The 21,257-nt window shown below is 45.3% G+C and overlaps 1 protein-coding gene across 1 annotated transcript in view; it reads left to right on the forward strand.

The window, feature by feature from the left end:
- Positions 1–21,257, forward strand: part of ERN1 (endoplasmic reticulum to nucleus signaling 1) — a 77,113-nt gene that overhangs the window by 19,102 nt on the left and 36,754 nt on the right. Inside the window, exons 2-3 of the mRNA XM_032457078.1 lie at positions 4,978–5,098; positions 20,968–21,001. Coding sequence (XP_032312969.1) covers positions 4,978–5,098; positions 20,968–21,001 — 155 coding nt within the window. The remainder of the gene's footprint in view (positions 1–4,977; positions 5,099–20,967; positions 21,002–21,257) is intronic.

The following is a 21,257-nucleotide window of genomic DNA, read 5'->3' on the forward strand; positions in this document are numbered from 1 at the left end:
TCCCTCTGACTTCCAGGTGAAAGGTCTGTGTCAAGTTTATTAATCTTATTTCTGACCCTTGTTATTAGGTAGTCAGTTAACCCTTGGGCTAGCTCTTAAAATGTGGGTCTGAAACCTAAGAATTGTATTTCTTTGGAAAATGCAGCCTTTCTGAAAACCCTGTTGAGGAGCATGGGGCTGCCCTGTGCTCTGAGTCTTAGGGCAGCAGCCGCCTGCTGCCTGCTGCTCTTCCTCGGGGACCCGAGGGTGGGTGGAAGTGAGCAGCCACTTCAGTGATCGTCGCGGCAGCTGGAACCGAGCCCGGTGCTTTGCTGGTGGTTCTCCTCCAGCCACTGGTGAGCTGCCTCTGGCCTGACCCATCCCAAGTACTGAGTCATAAACTGTATGTTTATGTTAGAGGCTGTTTCATTTGTTTTTCTGCTACCTAAACACATCCTTGTGTCCATAGTGCCTTCTTCACTGAAGATATTTTCTAAACAAAGTTATTTCAGAACTCGTTTTAGAAATGTTTTTTTTTCTTACCTGAAATACAAGCAGCTGAGTTAATTAATGATGCAGGTGCAACTAATAATTAGCTGAGTTTAGAATATTAGAGAATGAAATTGTTGGCGACTCACTACCTTTTAATCATCTCTGTATGAGCAGGTGGTAGCTGCTTTCATGTGTTTGTGGGAAATGCAAAGTGAGTGGTGCATTTTATGAAATGGTGTCTCTGCCGGACTTTGTGAAATCTTGCTTTATAATCAGAACACTGAACACTAGGATCCAGCCCCAGAATTACGTTTGTTTTCACGGGAGGGTTTTCAGGCTGAGCAGGGCAGCAGCAGGAATCAGCCTAAGTGAAATAAGCTGGTTTTACAGGCGCCCACTTCCCCAGCATCATCTGGCCCGAACTGGCAGGCTTCATGGTCCTCAGACTGAGCATTTCCAGAATTGTTATATCGGGGTCATCTCGTGTGAGAGAACCAAATAGCTAATGGGTGTCTAGTTTTAGGCTAGACCAGATTACCTGCCACTGCCATTCTCACCCTCCACAGTGTTACTGTGATTGGTTTTCAGAAGTCGCCGTGGGAGCCAGGAGTATATAACCCACTAATTTGAAAAATGCGTCAGATTCCAGGTAGTCAACTTGAAACAGATCTGCAGATTCAGCACTTTCTTCCCTCTTTCAGGCTCCCTGGAAACTAGCATGCATAACTCTAGGGCCTGTTGCTGTTTCCTCCATCGCAAGGGGAAAAGGGAGCACTGATGGGGTGAAGGTGACGTGCAAGGTCATCACTGTGAAGCAGTGTTTTTAGATGTTGTGGCACAAATAGTTCTCAGCTGTGCTTGGTATCGCACAAGCCATCTAGACGCTTATTTAATTCACTTGAGTTACAGCAACTGTATCTGAAGGCAGGCATTTTTGTGCTTTAAAAAAGGAGGGGGAAAATAGGCAGAGATTTTATAATATTAATTTGCCTCATGAAAGAATAACACCGTTCAGAGTGGCTTACTCTAATTGAAACTGTTAGGAGCTTCAAAGAAGAGAAAAATCTGTCAAGTGTGATAGGGTTTGTGACATCACTGGACATTGTGATTATCTGTCAGCGCTCTCAGTTGCCATATTTGACTTCTGGCCAAACCTAGTCTTTCTGAGATTTTTAGAAGACTGTGTTAGTTATGTGATTAGTGTTTTATTTCGAGTCACCAACCAACCGTAGACAATTGCTCTTCCTGTGGTTTCCAAGATACTGAGACGAGGCAGGTGGCTTTTGTTTCCATGCTAGTAGTGGAGCAGCACTGATATGTTTTAGTAAGTATTGACCCTTTAAAATGTTAATACTATGATAGGATATATTTGAGGGCATTTAGTTTATTATAATTGTACTGTGGGCTTTAATAACAACAGAATTCTTTTATTCTAGATGCTCACTCTGTCTATGATTCTAAAGTTTTGTCCCTTGTTTAGTGGATATTAGTGATCAAAAGTGGTTGGGTTGCCTAATATCCTGAGATGGAAAGTGCTTCTGGAACTTAATGCTGCTCATTGAAGTTATTTTATTTTATTTTATTATTTTATTTTATTTTATTTTATTTTATTTTATTTTATTTTATTTTATTTTATTTTATTTTATTTTATTTTATTTTATTTTATTTTATTTTATTTTATTTTACTTTACTTTACTTTACTTTACTTTACTTTATTTTATGTTTTACTGGGTCACTGGTTTATGATAAGAGGATATAATTCAGGGACAGCTAGATGGAAGAGATGCACGGGACAAGGTATGGAGAAACGGTGTGGAGCTTCCTCTCCGCGTGCCCTCTCCAAACATACCACCCTTCCAAATCTCTACGTGTTGAAACAGAGCAGGATCCTGTGGGGTCTTCCCTGGTACAGGTCCTTTCCGTGTCCCCCCACTTCTTACTTGTAGGAAATAGGTGAAGCTCCTTTAAATTCCAGCTTCTCTTCCACATACTGACTTGTCCATCTCCTTTCTATTTTATAAAAAATTCATTGCACATTATGTGATCATATTACACAAACTTTAGAAAACAGGAGAAAAAACTGGCTGTAATTTTGCAATATTTTCTTCATCATTTATATATATATATATGTATATGTATGTGTATATTTTTAAAATAGCTTTGCGTATGTATGTGTATTTAGGACTGTTTTAGTTGCAAGTGACAGATACCTCGTTCTAAAACTTAAGCAAAGAGGGGATTTTGCTGCAAGGACTGAGTGTCCCTGAGCCCAAGGACAGGGGCCAGGCCTGAGGAGCAGTGGGAGCCAGGGCGCCTGTTCCCAGCCTTTCAGCCGTGTTCCTTCCCAGGCTTCTTTCTCAGTTCCTCTCTCTCATCTAGATTTGTGCACATGGCAGAAAACATATCCACAGGAATCTCCCGAGTTTAACTTCTCACCACTTCAACCACCCAGATTGTTCAGCCCAATTCTGATCTGATCCCAGGACCCAGTGTGCAAAATGGCTGTTCCTGGGCCACTGTTTGGCAGATGGTGGGGTTGAGGGGCTGCTCAGCAGGGGTTCCGCCTGTCGGGCCCCCAGATATGCATACATCTTCCCTTTTCACATATTCAGCCTTCAGACTGCCCCCGCTTAACATACTGGAGCCATCCCGCATCAAGCTGCAGACCCTCCCCCCTCTCACTGGGGGCAGCCCCCAGTCCCCTTTAGCTGTAGCCCTCTGTGGTCTTATCACAGGGCCACTGTCCTCCCTGCCGACTGCTCTGGGTGACATGTGTTCCTCTGGTTCAGGTGTGAGCAGGTCCAGATGAGGCTTCACCATCAATACTCTGGACTAAAATAATTTTAACACCCCTGAAATTGTTGGTGTACGTGACCTTTGGATTCCAGCTGGGGCAGACCCCACCTACCTCCGGGGCTTCTGTTTTCCTACAGGGTGTACAGAGACTGATTCCCTAGTTCCAAAGGTGGAGTTAAAAGCAGACTCTTCTTCCTCAGCCTTGAGGCTTTCCACAGAGAATAGACCCTGCGGTCAGGCTTGTGAGGGCCCTGGGTGAGCGAAGGGCAGAACGTCTCCCCCAGGCCGGACACAGGCTGAGAGGAGGTGAGCCAGGTTCTGCCTGCCAGGGGGTCTCCACCAGGGAAAAGGAACTCAGGGACTGAGTGTTTGTCCTGCCACCTCGGACTGCCCTGAGGAGAGCCATTGGGCTTTCATTTTCAAGGGGTTAACTTAACTGGGCATCATGCTGGCTCTTAGCAAGAGTGACCAGGTATTCTGGGGTCCGGCTCCCGTACACAAGTAACCCTCCAACCTTTATGTTTAGTGCGAAAAGCCAGCCATACTCCTGTACTTTAAAAATAGCATTTGTGCCAAAATTCAAACTGTTACAATATAAGCAAGTTGCTTTGGCCTGTGTTTAATTCAAGACCCATAGGAACCAGCTGATTGGTGGGACAGTATCATGGTGAAGGAAGAGAAGAATCTCATTTCAGAGTGGCATCGCTAAGTGGGTCCAGACCTCAAAAGGATGTTATTCTAGGAGACCATACCAGCTATTGCCTGCATGTGTGTGCACATGCGTGTGTGCACACACACACACACACACACGGCTGCTATCATGGGAACCCTGTGGATGAGTGCACAGTACCTAGCGAAGGCAGAGGATAGGCAGACCAAAGAAAAAAATTCTATCCAGTATAATTATAACCACAGTGTACATTAAATTTTGGATTGTGTATTTTTAATGTTATATATAAGCTTTTTCTATATTATGGATTTTTTTCAAGTGATATTTTAATGTTTACATATAATATTCCATTGAGTGTATGTATCATAATTTATTTCAGCCATTTAGATTTAATCGGAAGTTCAGGTCTTTCCATTTTTTGTGTGTTTATAAATGGGTTGCAGTGAGTATCATTGTGCAAAGAGCTTTATCCAGTATCTGGAGTTTGCATTATGTCTTTTATACATTTTATTTTATAACATGTCTCTTTTGAAATCTTTATATAATGAGAATTGTTTTTTCCTATTTTGCTTTAAACATTTTCCTCTAATTCTTTGCCTTTTAAAACTTTGTGTTTCGTAAGTATGGGTGTGTGGGGGTGAGTTAGCAGTCTTCTTTATCATGGAGTCTTGCAGGATAACCAGGTTTTCGAAATACAACCAAGAGAAGGAAGTCGGTCAGGAAGCTGAGTGTACTTTCTCCCTCTGTTTCAGCGGAGGCTGTCCCTGGATTATTTCAGAATCTGCAGCCCTGACATGTTAGGGCCTGTGTGCAGGAAGGATTGCTGCTTAGATAGAATCAGGCGACCTGGGTTCCAGTCCTGACCAGCTGTTGTCCAGACATGTGCCCTTGATGGGGACTTGTGCTCTTCAGCCTGGGTTTCGCCATCTGGATCTTAGAAGGACAGCTTTGGGGTAGTGGGTGGGGGGCTGTCTGTGGTTGTCCACGCCCAAGGTGAAGAATCATATTGACCAGGTAGATTCTTCTACATCTCATTGCAGATTTTTGGAAGCCCCAGCACTGTGACGCTTCCTGAAACCTTACTGTTTGTGTCAACCCTGGATGGAAGTTTGCATGCTGTCAGCAAGAGGACAGGCTCCATCAAATGGACTTTAAAAGAAGGTAATTTGGATTTGGTCCTTGGCTGACATGGACATTTGCTCTCAGCTGCTCCTGAGGGAACATGTTCCAGAAGAAGAGAAAAGCAGTCATATGTTATTTAATAAAATAAAAAAAGATAATGGAGGCAAGGAGAGGAGAGGAAATTGTACTCAGAGGGGTTTACAGCTTGAATTGTGATTGCCCGCTAGGTGCATCAGTTGAAGAGGCAAGCTTTATCTTCTTTTGTTTGTTTGTTTGTTTGTTTGTTTGTTTTGCTCCTGTTCAGATTTTATGTTTAAATGGCTCTAGGCTTTTATATTAATAGTTCCGGCTGGTTGGTCTTTACGAAGACAAGCTGCATTAAATTTTTTTTTGTTAAGTTCTAATGATTAGGATCTTGTCATCGTAATTACAAGAAGGTATCTTCTCTAACCTCGAATTACTCATTTGTTTTTATAGAGGCTGAAATAATTAAGAGCTGTAAGATTTGACGTGCATCCAAGTTAGTCGCGTTGTTGGCTCTTTATGCTGAGGGAAGTTGAAGGCGGAGCTCGTTTCTCATTTACTCCACCACGCTTCCATTTTATGATCTTGTCTTCCTGGTGATAGTTGGCAGAGTGGAGGCCCTCCCGCTGGGAAATTGTGTTCAGTTCCCAAAGTAATCTTCCCGGATAAAACCCAGGCAAATCCTGGGATTTGGGGCTTTCGGAGTCATCTCTATTACTCTGTCCTGTCATAATTCTCATTTGGTTTTAGATTCAGGTCTGACCAGTGTGTTCTCTTCCGTCACTAATCTGTGACTCATTATTCTCCTGAGCACAGCAAGTGTTTTTCCTTCATTAATAAAATGTTCCAAAACAGTACCTTAGATGGAAAAATATTGACGTATGTCAGGTCACACATCTTCTTGTCAATTCAGCAGCAAACCTAGTTGCCATCCATAGATGACCTTAGCTGGGGTACCGCAGGCTCCCCGCCTCTGCTGCCTGGGTCGGCGTGGATCAGCAAGAGCTTTAAGTAACGGAAAGGACCAACTCCGTCAGGAGCGAGGGGTCATGAGAAGACAGGGGAGCCCGGTGGTGGCACTGCATTACTAGGCTCCCAGAATATTACCTGTCTTCTTTCTCCATCATGTTGAAGCAGAGATCTTTGTATTTCAGGATTTCTGATTTTTGTCCAAAGATGAAAATTAACAAGTCACAAAAGAATTGAGATCTGCATTTTCACTGTTAAATGTTAGCGCTGGTCCCTCAGTTTCAGTATCCCAAGCAGGGCATTTCTGCCCCAAGCCACTTCATTCTTCTGCTTTACTTTTCCCTGTGTGTATTGTTTTGTTTTTAAAAATTTTATTTATTTTTGCATATATTGTTTTAACTAGGTCTTCTCCAAGTCTAATTTAATTTCTGCAAGTAGCCTCAGCTGTATCCAGCAAAATTGTGTCCTGCCTTGTTTGTTATATAGCCAAACATAAGAATCAATCTGTTCTTTCCTCTCACTTAGAGCTTAAAGAATTTGCCTCCTTTTAAATTTAACACGTGTTTAGAGAACTTAGTCTGTGAAAGACACTGTATGGGGCACAAACAAGGAAAAGACAGCCCGTGCCCTCCAATAGGGCACAGTCTGGGAGGGAGAAATGACAAGTACACAGAACTTCAGCAGAGAGCGGCTTTGTGACCACCAGAGAGGTGCCTGGAACCGCTGTGGGCCCAGGTCCAGCTGAGGCGGTAGCTGGGGGGTAGGCAGGAAAGGCTTTGTGAAATGTTGTGTTGGAGCTGAGCCTCAGTAGGTGGACTGAATTCCAACGGAGAGAGGCCTGGAAAGGAGCAAAGGAGGCACCAGGTCTAGGATGTGGGGACAGGTCCAATCTGGGAAGAGCTTAGCAATGGAGGTGGAGGGAGGGAGGCCAAGGGATGCTGAGCCCTGTTGTACTTGAGTGAACAGGAGGTTGGGAGCCATTGGTGCGACTGAGCAGGTGAGTGATCCTGCTTCCAGAACAATCCAACAGCAGTGTGTGGGACAAGAAGGGCCGGGAAGGCCAGTGATACATGGGGCAGACCTGAAAAGGGGATTTTAGGGAAGGGAGGGGGTGGGGAGGATGAGAGGCATGCCAGAAATAGGATCAGGAGAATCCAACAGCTGGTTCGGTAGGCAGAACAGGGAGGTTAAAGACACTTAAAGGCAGAATTAGAGAAAGCTGATTAAGGTCTAATAATTTCAAGTAATGAAATTCAGTTCACTGAAATTTCAGTATGTGCTAAGTCTCATTGTTTTTCTGAGAATAAACTGGCTTATTTTATCTAAATTGAGCCCTGGGTATCAGTAGCCTTGATATATATATTTCCATACTAAGATTAAAGATGGTACCAGAGACCCGGAGTTTTTGAATTTAATTTTTATCTTGCAGTTATACCTAAAGATTTCTAAATTGGTATTTCTAAACCTTTAATATGTAAATAGATTATACAGGTATCCAAATACCGTTCTAGGCTCTGAGGATACAGCAAAGTCCTTGTCCTCACAGAGCTTTCATTCTGTGGGGGAAACAGTTAAGGAGGTAAATTACATAGTGGTGATAAGGGCTGTGGAGAAAGATAAAGCAGGGAAGCGGCCTGGGGAGTGCCAGGTGGCTGGCTGGGCACGGCCCGGGCGGGGCTGCAATTTTACAGGGATGGTCCCACTGAGAAGGCCCCACTGAGAAGGCTTCAATTATTTGAGCAAGAACTCCTGGAGGCTGGGGAGTCTTTGTGCAGAAGGCAGGGGGTGGGGTGGGGCAGAGGTGGGCGCAGTGCCAGGCAGGGAGCAGGGAGCAGAAGAACAGAGGTGAGAGCGGCTGGAAGGGGCCGGAGGGGAGAAGTAAAAGAAGAGCTCAGAGGCCACGTGTTAGGGACGCAGTGCTCCCTTTCAGAATATATATATTTAGTTCTCTTTTTTTGAAGTACAGTTGGCTTACAGTATTGTGTTAGTTTCAGGTATACAACATAGTGATTTGTTTTTTTTCTTTTTGCAGATTATATTCCATTATAGGTTATTACAAAATATTGGGTATAATTCCCTGTGCTATACAGTAAACCCTTATTGCTTATCTACTTCATACATAGTAGTTTGTATCAGTTAATCCCATACATTTGTCTCTTTCCAACTTCCTCTCCCCTCAGAACATTTGTTGTCCCCATCACTGCCTGAAATGCAATTTATAGACAGTAACCTGCATACACACACAGTTTTAAAAAGAAATGTATTAGGGGGAGAGTATAGCTCAGTGGTAGAGTGTGTGCTTAGCATGCACAAGGTTCTGGGTTCAATCCCCAGTGCCTCTGTTAAAAAACAAATAAATTAATAAACCTAATTACCTCCCCCTACATAAAAAAAAGAATAAAAAAAAAAAAAAAAGAAAAAGAAATGTATTACCTGACTGGTAATCCGAAATAGTAGGAAAGTGACTTTTCACCACATGTATGTAATTTAACATGGAAACGCTTTGGAGGCATACTGACATACTGACACTGCACCCGTGAACGCTGTGCTGTTAATGCAGGCTGACAGAAGTGCAGACAGGATGGTGAGTGGATTTCCAAGATGGTGAACAATTCTTGTAACATTTCAAATAAGAGAAGTACATTCTTACTTGATTTACACAGTAGTCACGGTTTGAGAAGATTCATTGGGTAAAATTATGCAAAGAATGCTTTTGCACTTTTATGTAAAGCAGTTCAGGTTGTAGGCTCAGATAATTATTAAAGGTTTTTGGCCCATGTGAGTGTCTGGCAGGATGTCAGAGCGGCCTGCAGATATGGGTGATTTTCAGCCTACCGAGCATCCCTGGCCTGCTACACTTAGTACCCACATCACCACCCAGTTCCTGTGACCACCAGGAAATGCCCTCGTAGATTTCCTGAGCACTGCCTGTTGAGCCCTCCCCATGGAGACCACAGGTATAGGACCTAGTGGCTGATGTTAAGAATGTTGGCTTTTTTGAAGCCGCTGGAGGAATCTGAGCAGGAGAGTAACATACTCTGGTGTTGTGGACTGAATACTTGTGTCCCCCAAATTCAGATGTTGAAACCTTATCCCCCAGTGTGCTGATATTTGGAGGTGGAGCCTTTAGGAAGTGATTAAGTTTAGATGAGGTCATGAGAGTGGTGCCCCCATAATGAGATTAGTGCCCTTATAAGAAGACGAAGAGACCAGAGCTCACTCTGTCTCCACCACGTGAGGAAACAGTGAAAAACAGCCGTCTGCAAGCCAGGAAGAGGGCTCTCAACGGAACTCAACTATGCTGACACCCTGATCTTGGACTTCTAGCCTCCAGAACTGTGAGAAATAAATGTCTGTTGTTTAAGCCACCCAGGCCATTATTTTGTTACTGCAGCCCGGGCTGACTAAGTCACCTGGCATCCACTTTACAGGATCAGCAGGTGCTGGGTTGGGGCTGAACTGACGGGGCCTGGAGGAAGCAGAGACCAGGCAGGGGCTACGGCACCAGTCCAGCTGAGGGAAGACACGAGCTCGGGCCTGAGTGGGGAGTCAAATTCAAATGGAAGAAATTTGCCAATGCAGACAGACACCTTTAAGTCATGAAACTGGGGTTCTGTAAAATATATACCTGTTATTCCATTTCATGGTTTCTTAACTGTTTACTTTTTTTTAAGGGGCCAAAAAACTAGGAATTTTTTTTTTCTTCCCACAGAGCGGTTCTGGCAGGTGCTTTTGTTCCTCAACTTAACATGTGTTGCTGTTCCCAGAAATGGAGATTTCTCACATCACAGCGGCAAACTACACTTAGTACAGAAAACGAGTTTTATATGTTTTCAAAAACTAATTTGAGTCCTGACAATCTACCTCAGGTGCGATCTTTCTAAGCTGTGATTTTGTAACTGTAGCAACGGCACTGTCTGTCTCTGAAATATCACCAGTGAACACAGCTGTGTATGTTTCATTTCTGCGCCTCCAGCCCAAGTACAAACTGCGAATGCTGCTGTCATGTTTTGTGTTGAGTTTTACAAAGCTGGCCTTGGCTTGGTGCAGTTAAAGGACTTTCTTTTGTATTGCATTGGCTAGTTTGGGGCTTCTTACGCTCCCCTTGAAATACTAGTTAATGCTAAGGTTTGACACTCAGATCACCATCAGATTGCAGTCTATTCTGTAGCAACCTCACTCCCATTCCCTTCCATCTCCTTTCTAGTAATAATAGGTACAGAGGACCGGGTCTGATCTAGAACCATTCTTTATTTACCCTAAAAATAGGCTGCTCTCCCAGCTAGACAGGCCCAGACTCCTGCGATGTCCACTGAATGGTTAATTTTGGAGATTTCTTATGAGGGAAGGATCAGAACAAAATTAGTTGTTTGAAGTTTGAAGAAAGCCTTCCAGGATGTTTCCCGTTTAAGCATGTGCCTCTTCCCGTAACTCCTTCCATGCTGACAGCGCAGCCCTCCCAGGCCGGGAAAGAGTGTGTTCTGCTGCTTATGCTCCCTCCCCTCCAGCAGCCTGCAGTGTTAGGCGCCTGCAAATCCGTTAAGACCCCCTTCACAGCTCACCGCCCTGACTCCTCAAGCCCCGGGAGCCCCTCCCTTGGTGGGTCCCAGAGGCACTGCGCTGAAGCCTCTGGTGTGGCGCTTCCTGCTTGTTGTGACTTTTTGGTTACATTCGTCTTCCTACTGGATTCCAGTAGTTACATCTGTCTTGCGTTCTAACTCCTTGAGGGAATGGAGTCTCCAGACCGTGAGGGATGCTCAGTTAACGTCTGAGACACGCAGCGCCACCTCGGGTACCAGAGCCCTCCTGACCAGACCTCTTTTGGGAACCCTGAGAAACAGATGGGGCTTGACTTTGCCTCCTCAGGATGCATCGTCATGGAATTTTCCACTTCCAGTGTCTGGTCTCGAGTTGCATGGCTTTTTGCGACTTTCTGCAGTTGGTTTTCTCTCGTATCCTTTAGGCAATGTGCACATTCCTCTGAAGAGTCAGAGACCGCACTCAGAGGTGCGAGGGCAACAGGATTGAAGGGGAAGTTGTGAAAGGGATGACGTTGAGTTAGTGGTTCTAACCTGTTTTCTCTTCAGGAGTTTTCTAGGCTTAAGATAGGCATCTTTCTGCTTCATTGCTTAAGCACAAGAAGGTGCTTATTTGCTCTCCGTTGTTTTGCAGGACTGAAAACTAAATTTTTGAGAAGGAATATGACAGAGACTTGTTTCTGCTTTTGAGTATCTTGAAAAAAGTGTTTTCTCTCTTTTTCTTTTTTGTATTTTACTTTTTATCACCAAGATTCTAAACATACACAAACAAAGAGATAATGATGTAATGAACCCTCCTTACCCCATCAGTCAGCTTCAGTAAGCACCAACTGGTGCCTGGTCTCGTTACTCCCAGTCACGTCCCTTCCACATGTGTGGGGTCTGCTTCAGAGCAATACACCTCACATTAGGGAGGGGCCCCCATGAATAGCAGTCACCACACCTGGTGGCACAGATTTCAACTCCAGCGGGTGGGTACTGTCTGCAGCATCTCTTGGTATGTATCGGAGTACAGTTGTGAACACCGCTGAAGTACAAGGTAAAAGGCCTTTTTGGGCTGTGACTTAGTTATTGTCCTTCTGCTCGTCTTTGGATGAACACTCCCATGGCTCAAGAATGAGTTCTGTGAAGTTAACGACATCCTGAGAGGCACTGGGGCGTAGGCCCAAGCGTTAATTTGTCCTGCCCTCCCCTCTTTCAGTCCTTCACGATTGGTTAGAGCATTCAGTGTGCGTTTTCAGGTCTGAGTTACTTCTGCCCAGGTGAGGATGCGTAAGAACAGTAGAATTCGACAGCCATCAGTACTGGGCGGTTTCTCAGATTACTTTGGTGTTTCTACAGGATCATCTTTGTCAAGCATGACGTTTGGTGACTTGCAGAGATTACCCTGAAAGAAAGCCTGTGGCATCCTCTCCCAGTTCTGATGAGACTTGGAATTTCATCGTGTATTTGAGGAGGTTTTGATTAGATGCCCATTTTGAAATGTTCTCCTCATGAAAGCTGAACTTTGAGGAACGTTTGAGAGTTGCTACCCGACAACTTGGACCTAACAACTTTAATGGGAGTTTAAGATGTAGATTACCGAAGTGCCTTTCCTCTGGAGGGAGGAAGTGAGCTGCCAGCGGGGAGAAGTATTCCCTAACTGGTTCACTTGAGTGCATGAACCACATTGGGGAGACTTGAGTTTTGAGTTGGGGAGGGGTGAATGACCTTGTTTCTACCAACAATTTTTATAAGCAAATGGGATCATAAGGCAGTTAGGAATTCATTAGGAGTCTTTTGGTCCTTAAGTACCTTTCAAAAGGGCCAGCCCAGAACACTTTAAATTATTACTAGAGGTGCCCTTAGAAGGGTCTGGTTTGGAGAATTTCCAACTGTGTCATGACGTCGTCCTTGAACCTGGAGGAGTCTTCCAGTCAGAGAGGAAGCTGGTTTTAAATGCCAAGTGTGTTGGGGGGGGGGCAACTGGGCGGTTGTGCTTTAGAAAGAAGAGCGAGGAGGAGCAGGGCCCATCTAGATTCCCCCGGAGCAGCACCGTGTTCCAGAAATATCAGTGCTCATCTGGGGAAGAGAAGAGAACAATCTCTTAGGGCTCCTTGAGAGCCAGTCAAATGGGCAGCCTGTTCTTGCGGCTTCTGTAATCAAAGGGATCTTACTCCTTCCTACGTGAGCGTAAGTCTGCCCAGAGTGACCTCCAGAGAGAGGCCGTCGGGCCCAAACTCCGGTTTGAGACAGTTACCTAAATTGTGGCTGACTTCATCAGAGACATTTTTCTGTGTCTAGGGAAGCCTGACCTGATGCTGACAGGGTCCTTCGTGCTGTTCTCCGGGGATTTCTCTTTGCACTTCCAGCCCCGTGGAAGTGTAGGATCAGGCTGTCAAGATTTCTACTATTGCTGAGGGTGGTAGGAAGAACTGGCCTTTCTTTTCAACCTCCTGGAAAGATTTTCCTTAAGTAGCTTTTTTTTTTTTTTAGCTTCTCTTTTTAAATTTTTTTTTCATTTTAGAAAAACTTTAACATACACAAAAGTAAAGAGAACAGTGTCATGAAGCCCTTGTGCACCCAGCACCCAGCTTCAGTAATGATCAACATGACCATCCCTTCCCCTCTCCTCCATTATTTTGAAGCAAATGCCACATCAGTTTTTGCATAAATTTAAATAATTTTAAAATGTGAGTGAACAGACTGAGCTCTGCCTGGGCAGCTCTTTGTCAGCTTGTATCATGTAGGTGTCTGTGTGAAAAAGTTCTTTTCATTAGGATAAAGGTATTTGAATGACTATATTCCACATTCAATGTTGGATATCTTAAATTCTTGACTTCCTTTCATTCTGCAGACAGCATTACCTGCTAAGTGTAAGGGAAGCGAAGACCTGAGCAGCAGTTACACAGGAGTTCACTTTGATTATTCACTGAACTGTCATTAGCCCCAGGCACTTTCCTGTGTGTATTTCACAAGAAACAAGCTAGATGGTCCTTGCCCTATAAAGGGCTTAAAATTCAGTCCAGCCCCCAGATATTTAAGAACCAGAGAGGCCACATGCAATGAAGTGCCTGTTGCCCAAGAAATGTGGTAAGTGCATCGTAAGAACATACCAAGTGCAGTGGGCGTTCAGTTTCCGATTTTCTGCGGAAAGGGGTGTTTGAAGGACTGGCAGAGTTAGGCAAATGGAGTTGGGGCAGGTAATGGTGAGCACAGAGACCAGCACGAGAGCGTGGGCTGAGTTTGGGGAAGAGATGTGATTGAAGGGTGATCACAGAGGAGAATTGGGTCTGGATTTTGCAGAGCCTTGAATGCTCGAGGACTGTGGTTCCCAAACCCTGCTGAGGGGCCTGGGCGCCACAGTGCTCTCTTGAGGCACTGCAGCTGGTTTAAATGTGTGCGAGAAACACAGCAATACTCCACCAGTGTCAAATACTACGTGAAAATCTATGTGGAATGGTAATGAGCGTGGCCGTGTCTATATGAGTGTAAGATCTGAAGTATGTGTGTAGCACTCAGCAAGTACGCACGGTCCATTACTAAGTGATTATGGTTAACAATGAAATAAGTGTTTTTCTTTCAATTTATATATAGTATTTTTTTTCACATGGCTTCTAGACCTCCTTTTTTTTTTTTTATTTTTTTTTTTTAATTGGAGATCCTGGGGTTTGAACTCACAAACTCGTGCATGCTAAGCATGGGCTCTGCTTTTTCACATGGCTTCTACGTTGCAAGGCCCTAAGTACCTAAGTCGTTTGGACCTGACTGCTCAATAAATGGAACCGTTGGGTATTTCTTTTGGCCTCGGGCCCTGGGGAGAAATTACCCCGACACAAGGGGTGCTGTGAACCAAGAAAGTTTGGGAACGTTTGATTTGAGCCACAGAGACGGAAGATATTTGGGAGGCAGAGGGATCTGTTGTAGGATTTTACGTGGAGGGAAGACGGGAACAGACTTGCCTTCGCGGAGCCCTCTCCAGCAGCGGGTGGAGCACGATCTGAAGGGCAGAGATCCGAGACAGACCTGGCTAGGAGGCTGCTGTAGACCCAGTGGGAAGTGGCGACCACTGCATTTTGTGGTGGTAAAGGAAATGAAAAGGGGGATGACGTAGATTTTTGAGAAAGTAGGTCAAATCTTATAAAACTTAGGATCTAATTGAATGGGAGAGGGTTAGAATTAAGAGAAGGGGAGAGTCGAGGAGAACTCTGAGATTCCAGGCTGTGTGCGTGGGTGGAGGTGGGGTCAGTGAGCCCATCTGGGGGGTGCGAAAGCAGGAGCAGGTTCTAGGAGGGGGAGGGGGACAGGCTGGGGACTGAGGTGCCCCATGAGCAGTGGGGAGTGGGACTGGGTGATGGACTCCCCAGGAGAACGTTGTCAGATGTCAGGTAGAGCCCAAATAAGAGGGATTTGCAAGTGTTAGATTGGGCCCCTGGAACTTGCCGCTGGCAGTTTTGAGCTTATCCTGGGGGTAGGGCAGAGAGTGAGGTGAGAAAGGCTCCGAAGGTGAGAGGCGCGGGACCAGTGGCTTCCTGTCTGGCTCAGAGTCAGAACTACCTTGCATGTGTTAAAAACACAAATTCCCTGGCCCTACCTACGGAATCCACTCCTTAGGGGAAGGACCTAGGAATCAACATTTTTAAAACTATAGATAACTTCCACACTGGTGGGAGTGTACAGCCGTACAGACATTTCCGAGAACTGTTTGGCAGTTTCATGTCAAGCCAAATGCAAACAGTACGGCTCAGCCGTTCTGCTTCTAGGTATTTCCCCAAGAGAAATGAAAATATAGGTCCAAAGACTTGTACACAAACATTCATAGCAGCTTGTTCACATTCTTCCAGCCAAAAACTAGAAATAACCCAAACGTCTGCCAACAGATAGATAAACAAACTGTGGGATAGCCATATAGCGGAGGCCTAGTCAGCAGTAAAAGAGAACAAACTGATACAACAATATGAATGAATTTCAGAAGCATGATGCAGAGAGAAAGAAGCCAGACGCCAACGAGAACCTCCTGTATGAATTCTGTTTGTGAAATTTTAGAACAAACATAAGGAACGTATCGGTGGTTGTCTGGGGTGGGGAACCTTGAATCAACAGGTGTGTGAGAGAATGTTTGGGGGTGATGGAAATGTCATATCTTGATCATGAGGGGAGCTATGTGGATGTGTCTGTTTTTCAAGACACACTGCACCCTTAAGGTAGATGCATTTAGGAGAGAACAGGGAGCATGTGGAGAGGAGGGAGGGGGAGCCCAGAGATTCAGTCTGTTTGTAGGCGGAAGGGAAAGAGTTAGCTGGAAGGGCATGAAGTTCCTTGGAGACACAGTATCATCTGGGCTCTGGATATGTGAGTGTGAAGTAGCTGTGAACACGGAGGTGAAAGCATGTCCTTTTACAGAGGTGTGAAGGGAAGGGAGGAGTTGGGCCAACGTGAAGGGTGAAGGCTAGAAAGTTTCGAGGTGCTGACCCTGCCCCCCCCCTAGTTCCTCTGTGTCACAAGAAGGGCATCATGGGCGGAGAGTAGGGAGCCTTGAAGCAAGGAGTGGAGGTTGGAAATACCAGGTGTGAGGAACAGAGAACAGAGGCCAACCAGGAAGTAGATAAATATATCTCCTGTGACGTGGGGCCCAGCTGCCCATACATGTTTAATGGTGTCTCCACAAGTGATGAGTGTTTTCTTCCACAGTGCTCCGAAGCCTGGGCGGAGGAAAGGGGACTGCAAGGTGGATTCTGGGCTCAGGGTTGATAGAGCGTGGCTGCTGGATTACAGACGTGATCAACGGTGGATATCCAGGCAGGGCGAGGATGAAAGTAGGAAGGAAACTAACATTCATCGATTGCTCCATTCAATAAATATTGAGCACCTCCTGGGTGCCAGGCACTGTTTTAGATGCTGGGGGTGTAGCAGACAGCAAAAGATGAACCCCAGCCCCTGTGGATCTACAATGGTCAGAAGTCAGACATTACAAAAATAAGTAAAATACACAGTATTTCAGAAGTGGTATCACGGAGAAAAATTAAGCAGGGATGAGGGGTAGGGAAACGTGGTGGGTAGGAGGTGGTCATGGAAGACCTCTCTGAGATGGTGACATTTGATCAAAGACTTAGGTAGCGGGAACAGCATATGCAAAGGCCCTGAGGCAGGGGCAGGCTTGGCATTACTCAAGGAATACCCTGTATTTCATGATGGCTGGAATGCAGTGAGGAGGAGACAATGGGAGATTGCCAGAATGGCTGTGGGAGGGTGGGATTGCATGGGATTTGTAGGCCACTGTGTGAACACTAGTCTCTGCTGAGTGAGATGGGACCCGTCAAAAGATTGTGAGTGGCAGAGAAGATAATCTGATTTATGTCTATGGAAGGATTACTCTCTTCTGTCAAGGCACTGGCTTTAAGTCTCAACAAACATTTAGTCCTTCTTTAATCCACATAGAGATGCCCTATAAGGTTGGTGTTGTCATCTCTATTTCTTTTCTTCCCTTTACTGATGAGGCAGTTAGGGCCTCAGAGAGATGAAGTAACTTTGCTGAGGTCACTCAGCTGGTAATTGGCAGAGCTAGGATTTAAGCCTAGGTTGTTCTGATTCCAAAGGCCACATTGACTAGGAGAAAGGGAGTGCTTGAAAGACAAAGGGTCTGGTGATGTTGAAGGGATATTGGGAGTAAGAAACAGAATGATGGTCATTCTAGAAATAGACCATAGAGTTTTGCATCCCATGGCATGTGCTGGGGGAGAATGAGTGTCCACAGTGTGGTTTGAGGCCTGCCTGTCTTCTAGAATAGTGTTAAAAAAAAAAACAAAAACAAGATAGTCAAACCAGTCTGGGGAGAAAGCTGGAGGGTGTGATTTGGGCAAGTGGTGGCTGAGGTGCTGGTAGGAGATGGTGGAAATGTCCAGCTGGTCCACAAAGAGGAGCTCCCGGGAGGGGGACTTAGAGTTCCCCACGTGGGGAAGCTACAGAGATGGACGTGCTCTCTGAGAGAACTGAGGGGTGGATCCAGAAATTTTCTTCCCTGTTGGAGTAAGGAGTGGAGTGAGGAGTGGAGGAGGGACGAGGGGCTGGTAGAGAGAAGAGTGAAAAACCAGGCGGTGCAGGGCCACAGAAGCCGGGAGGTGGGGAGATTCAAGGCGGGGAGGGCCGAACCACACGGTCTAGGGCAGCAGGCGTGTGCGATCCCCCGGGTGCTGGGGAAGTAGCAGAAAGGTCAGAGCTGTTGGTGCTGAAGGACCGAGACCTCAAGTCCCAGGGCTCAAAAGGGAGCCAAGTCAGGTGTGCATTTGGGGCCCGGTTCTGAGGGAGAAGGTACAAGGCTTGCGAGAGGATGGGATGGAGGGTGAAGGTGAAAAGGTTTTTCGTGAAAAGACGGAAACTCACTTCTTTTGGAGATGAAAATGTTTAAGTTTTTACCCTTATGAACTTGGACATAGGAAGGATGTTGAACATCTCTTTTGAGTCATTTCTGCCTCAGGTTGCAAAGGACTAGTCGGTGAGCACAGAACAGGAGCAGTGAATGTCACCTTGCCTGAGCCGGGCTTCTCCCATGTAAAGGCCTGAGCTGGACCTACGAGGGAAACCGAGGCCAGCGGCTACCCCCGGAGAAGTGGGCCGCTCTGTTCCTCCCTGCGTTAATCTTGGAGACCAAACACTGACTTCAGCCATTTTTCCCCCCTCTTCTGATGTGTTAACCTTTACCTTGAGTCACACCCATTTTTTACACTTGCAAAGTAACCCTTTTTTTTTTCCTTCTGAAAGTAGAATAGCTTTGTGAGATGCCTTTTATCCTTATCAGACTCCATATAGATAGAGAGGCTTATTTTGTAGCAGTGTTTATTGATAGTCTTAGAGCTAGGCCACTGTTTCTTTTTACGTGGCTGATTTTTTTTTAAAGCAAGAATCTTGCCTGGTACCGGTTCTCATTATTAAATCCCAAACAACTACTTTTTCACGTTAGGCTTTCATTGCACATTTTCAGGTGATGCTTTTTGCTTTTATTTTGCTGGCTTTCCAAGCATTTTCATCTCTAACCTTTCCTATTATGGAAAATTTCAAGCCTTTGTAGAGAGAATGATAAAATGACAGATCAGTATTGTCAATTCTGTTTTTAAACAGTTATCAACAGGCTGCCGTTTTCTGTTTTATCTGCCCCACCATACGATTTTTTTTTCCTGTAGCATTTTCAAGCAAACCTCAAATGATTTAAAAAAAAAAATCTGTGTAACAGGTCAGTGTCACACACTGGCATGCCTCCGTCAGCTGTCCTGGTAGTCGTGCTGCGACGTGGCCTGCAGCTCTGCCGGTGTTTGTTCAGGGGCCCTGTTTTACCGAGTGGCTGGGAAGGCGCCCCTGCTGGAGTTCGTGTCCTCCCAAGCCTAGGAGAAAGCATGGCTCGTAAACAGTGACGTAGGTGCTCATCCATCCTTCCCTGGCTCCTGCCAGCGGCCTGTGTCTTCACTGGAACCTTTCTGGTGCAGGATACACTCTGGGACCTGAGGCTTCCATGGCGGGTGACCAGTGGATAAGCTCTAGAAAAGCAGAAAAATCTGCCCCTAAGGACGAGACCCTGAGAGCGAGCAAACTGTCCAGCCAAGATAAGCTCAGGAACAAGAATCGGAACCCTGTTGGTGTCCACGTCTTATTTCTGGTGACTTGCTAGAATTTGGTAGTGCCTTCTTTGTCTGTGTTTAACCACGATACCTTTAAGTGGCTGAAACCGCCAAAAACGACGCCCTCTGGACTGCTGTGTTTTCTTTGGTATATGGCATTCTTGCTCCTCCCGGAGTGCACGGCTTCAGGGCTGCGTTGGAGGAGCCGGGTTATAATTGCACCTTGACTCGTTTCAGGAGAGTGAGTGCCGTGTGCCCTCATTTCCTGTCTCTTGCATCAGTCTGTTTGTGAGAGTGTACCGGGAGGTGATTAATGGGAACGATAAACATGTGCTCGCTGACTGAAAGTTCCTCCTGTTTCCTGAAATGCTCTTGGTTTTAATGAATTGTTTGTTTGCTGCCCACAGACCACATGTGGTGTGTGTGCTTCGGTTGTTGTGAACACTGTATGCCTTCATGTCGGAGTTGGGCTTGTAAAGCAAAGTCAACATGTGATAAGGCTTGAAAGGGTTTTCTTCATCCGAGAATCCAAACTGGCTAGGGAAATTAGACAGCTGTCTCTCACCAGAAGCAGTGCCCGTGGAGCCTGGACCTCGGTATCCAACATCATATCGCAGTATTTGACGTTCTCGCCCCCCAGCTTTGAAGTGATGGATAGCCCACGGGGTCTTGACTGCTGGCAGTGCCTCTCTGCTGTGCGGCCTCATGCCTGTGGATTTTAGCTCTGTTACTGCACTGCTGTGTCCACGTCCTCTCACCCCCGCCACCATCCACCCCATGGAGTCAGGAGCACCCTCTTGATTTGCACCTGGGAGAAGTTCTGCCATTTTGGACTACTGCAAATATTAAAACTGATTTGGAGAAAAAAAACTCTTTTCCCCCTATTTCAAAAGTAATGCCTACTTTTGTAGAAATTTGGGGAAATACAGGAAAGGTGGGGGAGTCATATTTCCAACAAAGATAATTTACAATTAACATTTTTTTTGTCTTTCCATATAGTTTTTTTAAATGCACATTGAAAGTTTTCTCCTCAGCTGCAATAATACTCTATGTACAATGTTATCTTTTCACTTGAACATAATAATATAAAGATTTCTACATGTTTTTAAACTTTATAAGCCCTTTTAGAAGCCTTAATTTGCTGCCAAGTGGACATTCCATAATTTAACCATACCACTGAATATTTAGGTCATTTGTGGTGCTACTGTGAAGATCTTTGTACAGAAAGCATTTTCTATAGTTTGTGTTGTTTTTAAACTAGATTTTATAGGAATCAAATTAATGAATCAAGAAGAATGAATCCTTGAAGGCTCTGAGATTGTCGCATTGCTGCCCCAAAGGGGTTTACCATCCAAATTCTCATCAACAGCAAAATTGCTTCTTAAGGCAGTTTTGCTTTTCCTAATGGGACTATCTAGTGCCACAACCAGGTATCTGACCAAATGATGATTTAGGTTTTAGAAGTCCTTGGTATGTCAGGTAGCGACCCTGTGACCCATTGTCTACTTGGGTTGTCACTGGTGCGTCCCTCTCTGTCCATCGCCCAAGTTCCATGCACGTTTCTTGACAGCAGTTCCATTCTGCCCTCAGCCCTCTCTCCAGTCTCAGTGAGGGTCATGGGAGCTCACATTTGTGTTTCTGTGTGTGACTTTTCTAAAGTGCCTTCACATACGTTATCTCCCAGTGATGAATTTAAGTTATCCGTACACTTTGTGAGTTGGTCCTGGGGACTCTCGGAATCTTGATATAATCTGCCTGACGATGCCTTTGTTGTTGTTCTTTTGCACAGATCCAGTCCTGCAGGTTCCAACACATGTTGAAGAGTAAGTTTTCTGATTTGCTTCAATACTTCCCTTTAATTCATTTTCTATATTATTCAATCAATATTTCTGAAGCTCGTTGCTGGGAGCATGAGTTTCAGGTAGAATGAGAGAGATGGAGAGACACAGGAGACACAGGATGTCTTGCAGGTGCTGTGATAGATGCCTCTATTGGGGAGGGGAGGTCAATTCCCTATGGGGGAGGCGGGGAGGCAATGGTATTAAAAAGCCTTACTTGAGATGTAACTTAAGTTGTGTT

The sequence above is a fragment of the Camelus ferus genome, chromosome 16, assembly GCF_009834535.1.
Source record: "Camelus ferus isolate YT-003-E chromosome 16, BCGSAC_Cfer_1.0, whole genome shotgun sequence".
Classification (NCBI taxonomy): Eukaryota; Metazoa; Chordata; class Mammalia; order Artiodactyla; family Camelidae; genus Camelus; species Camelus ferus.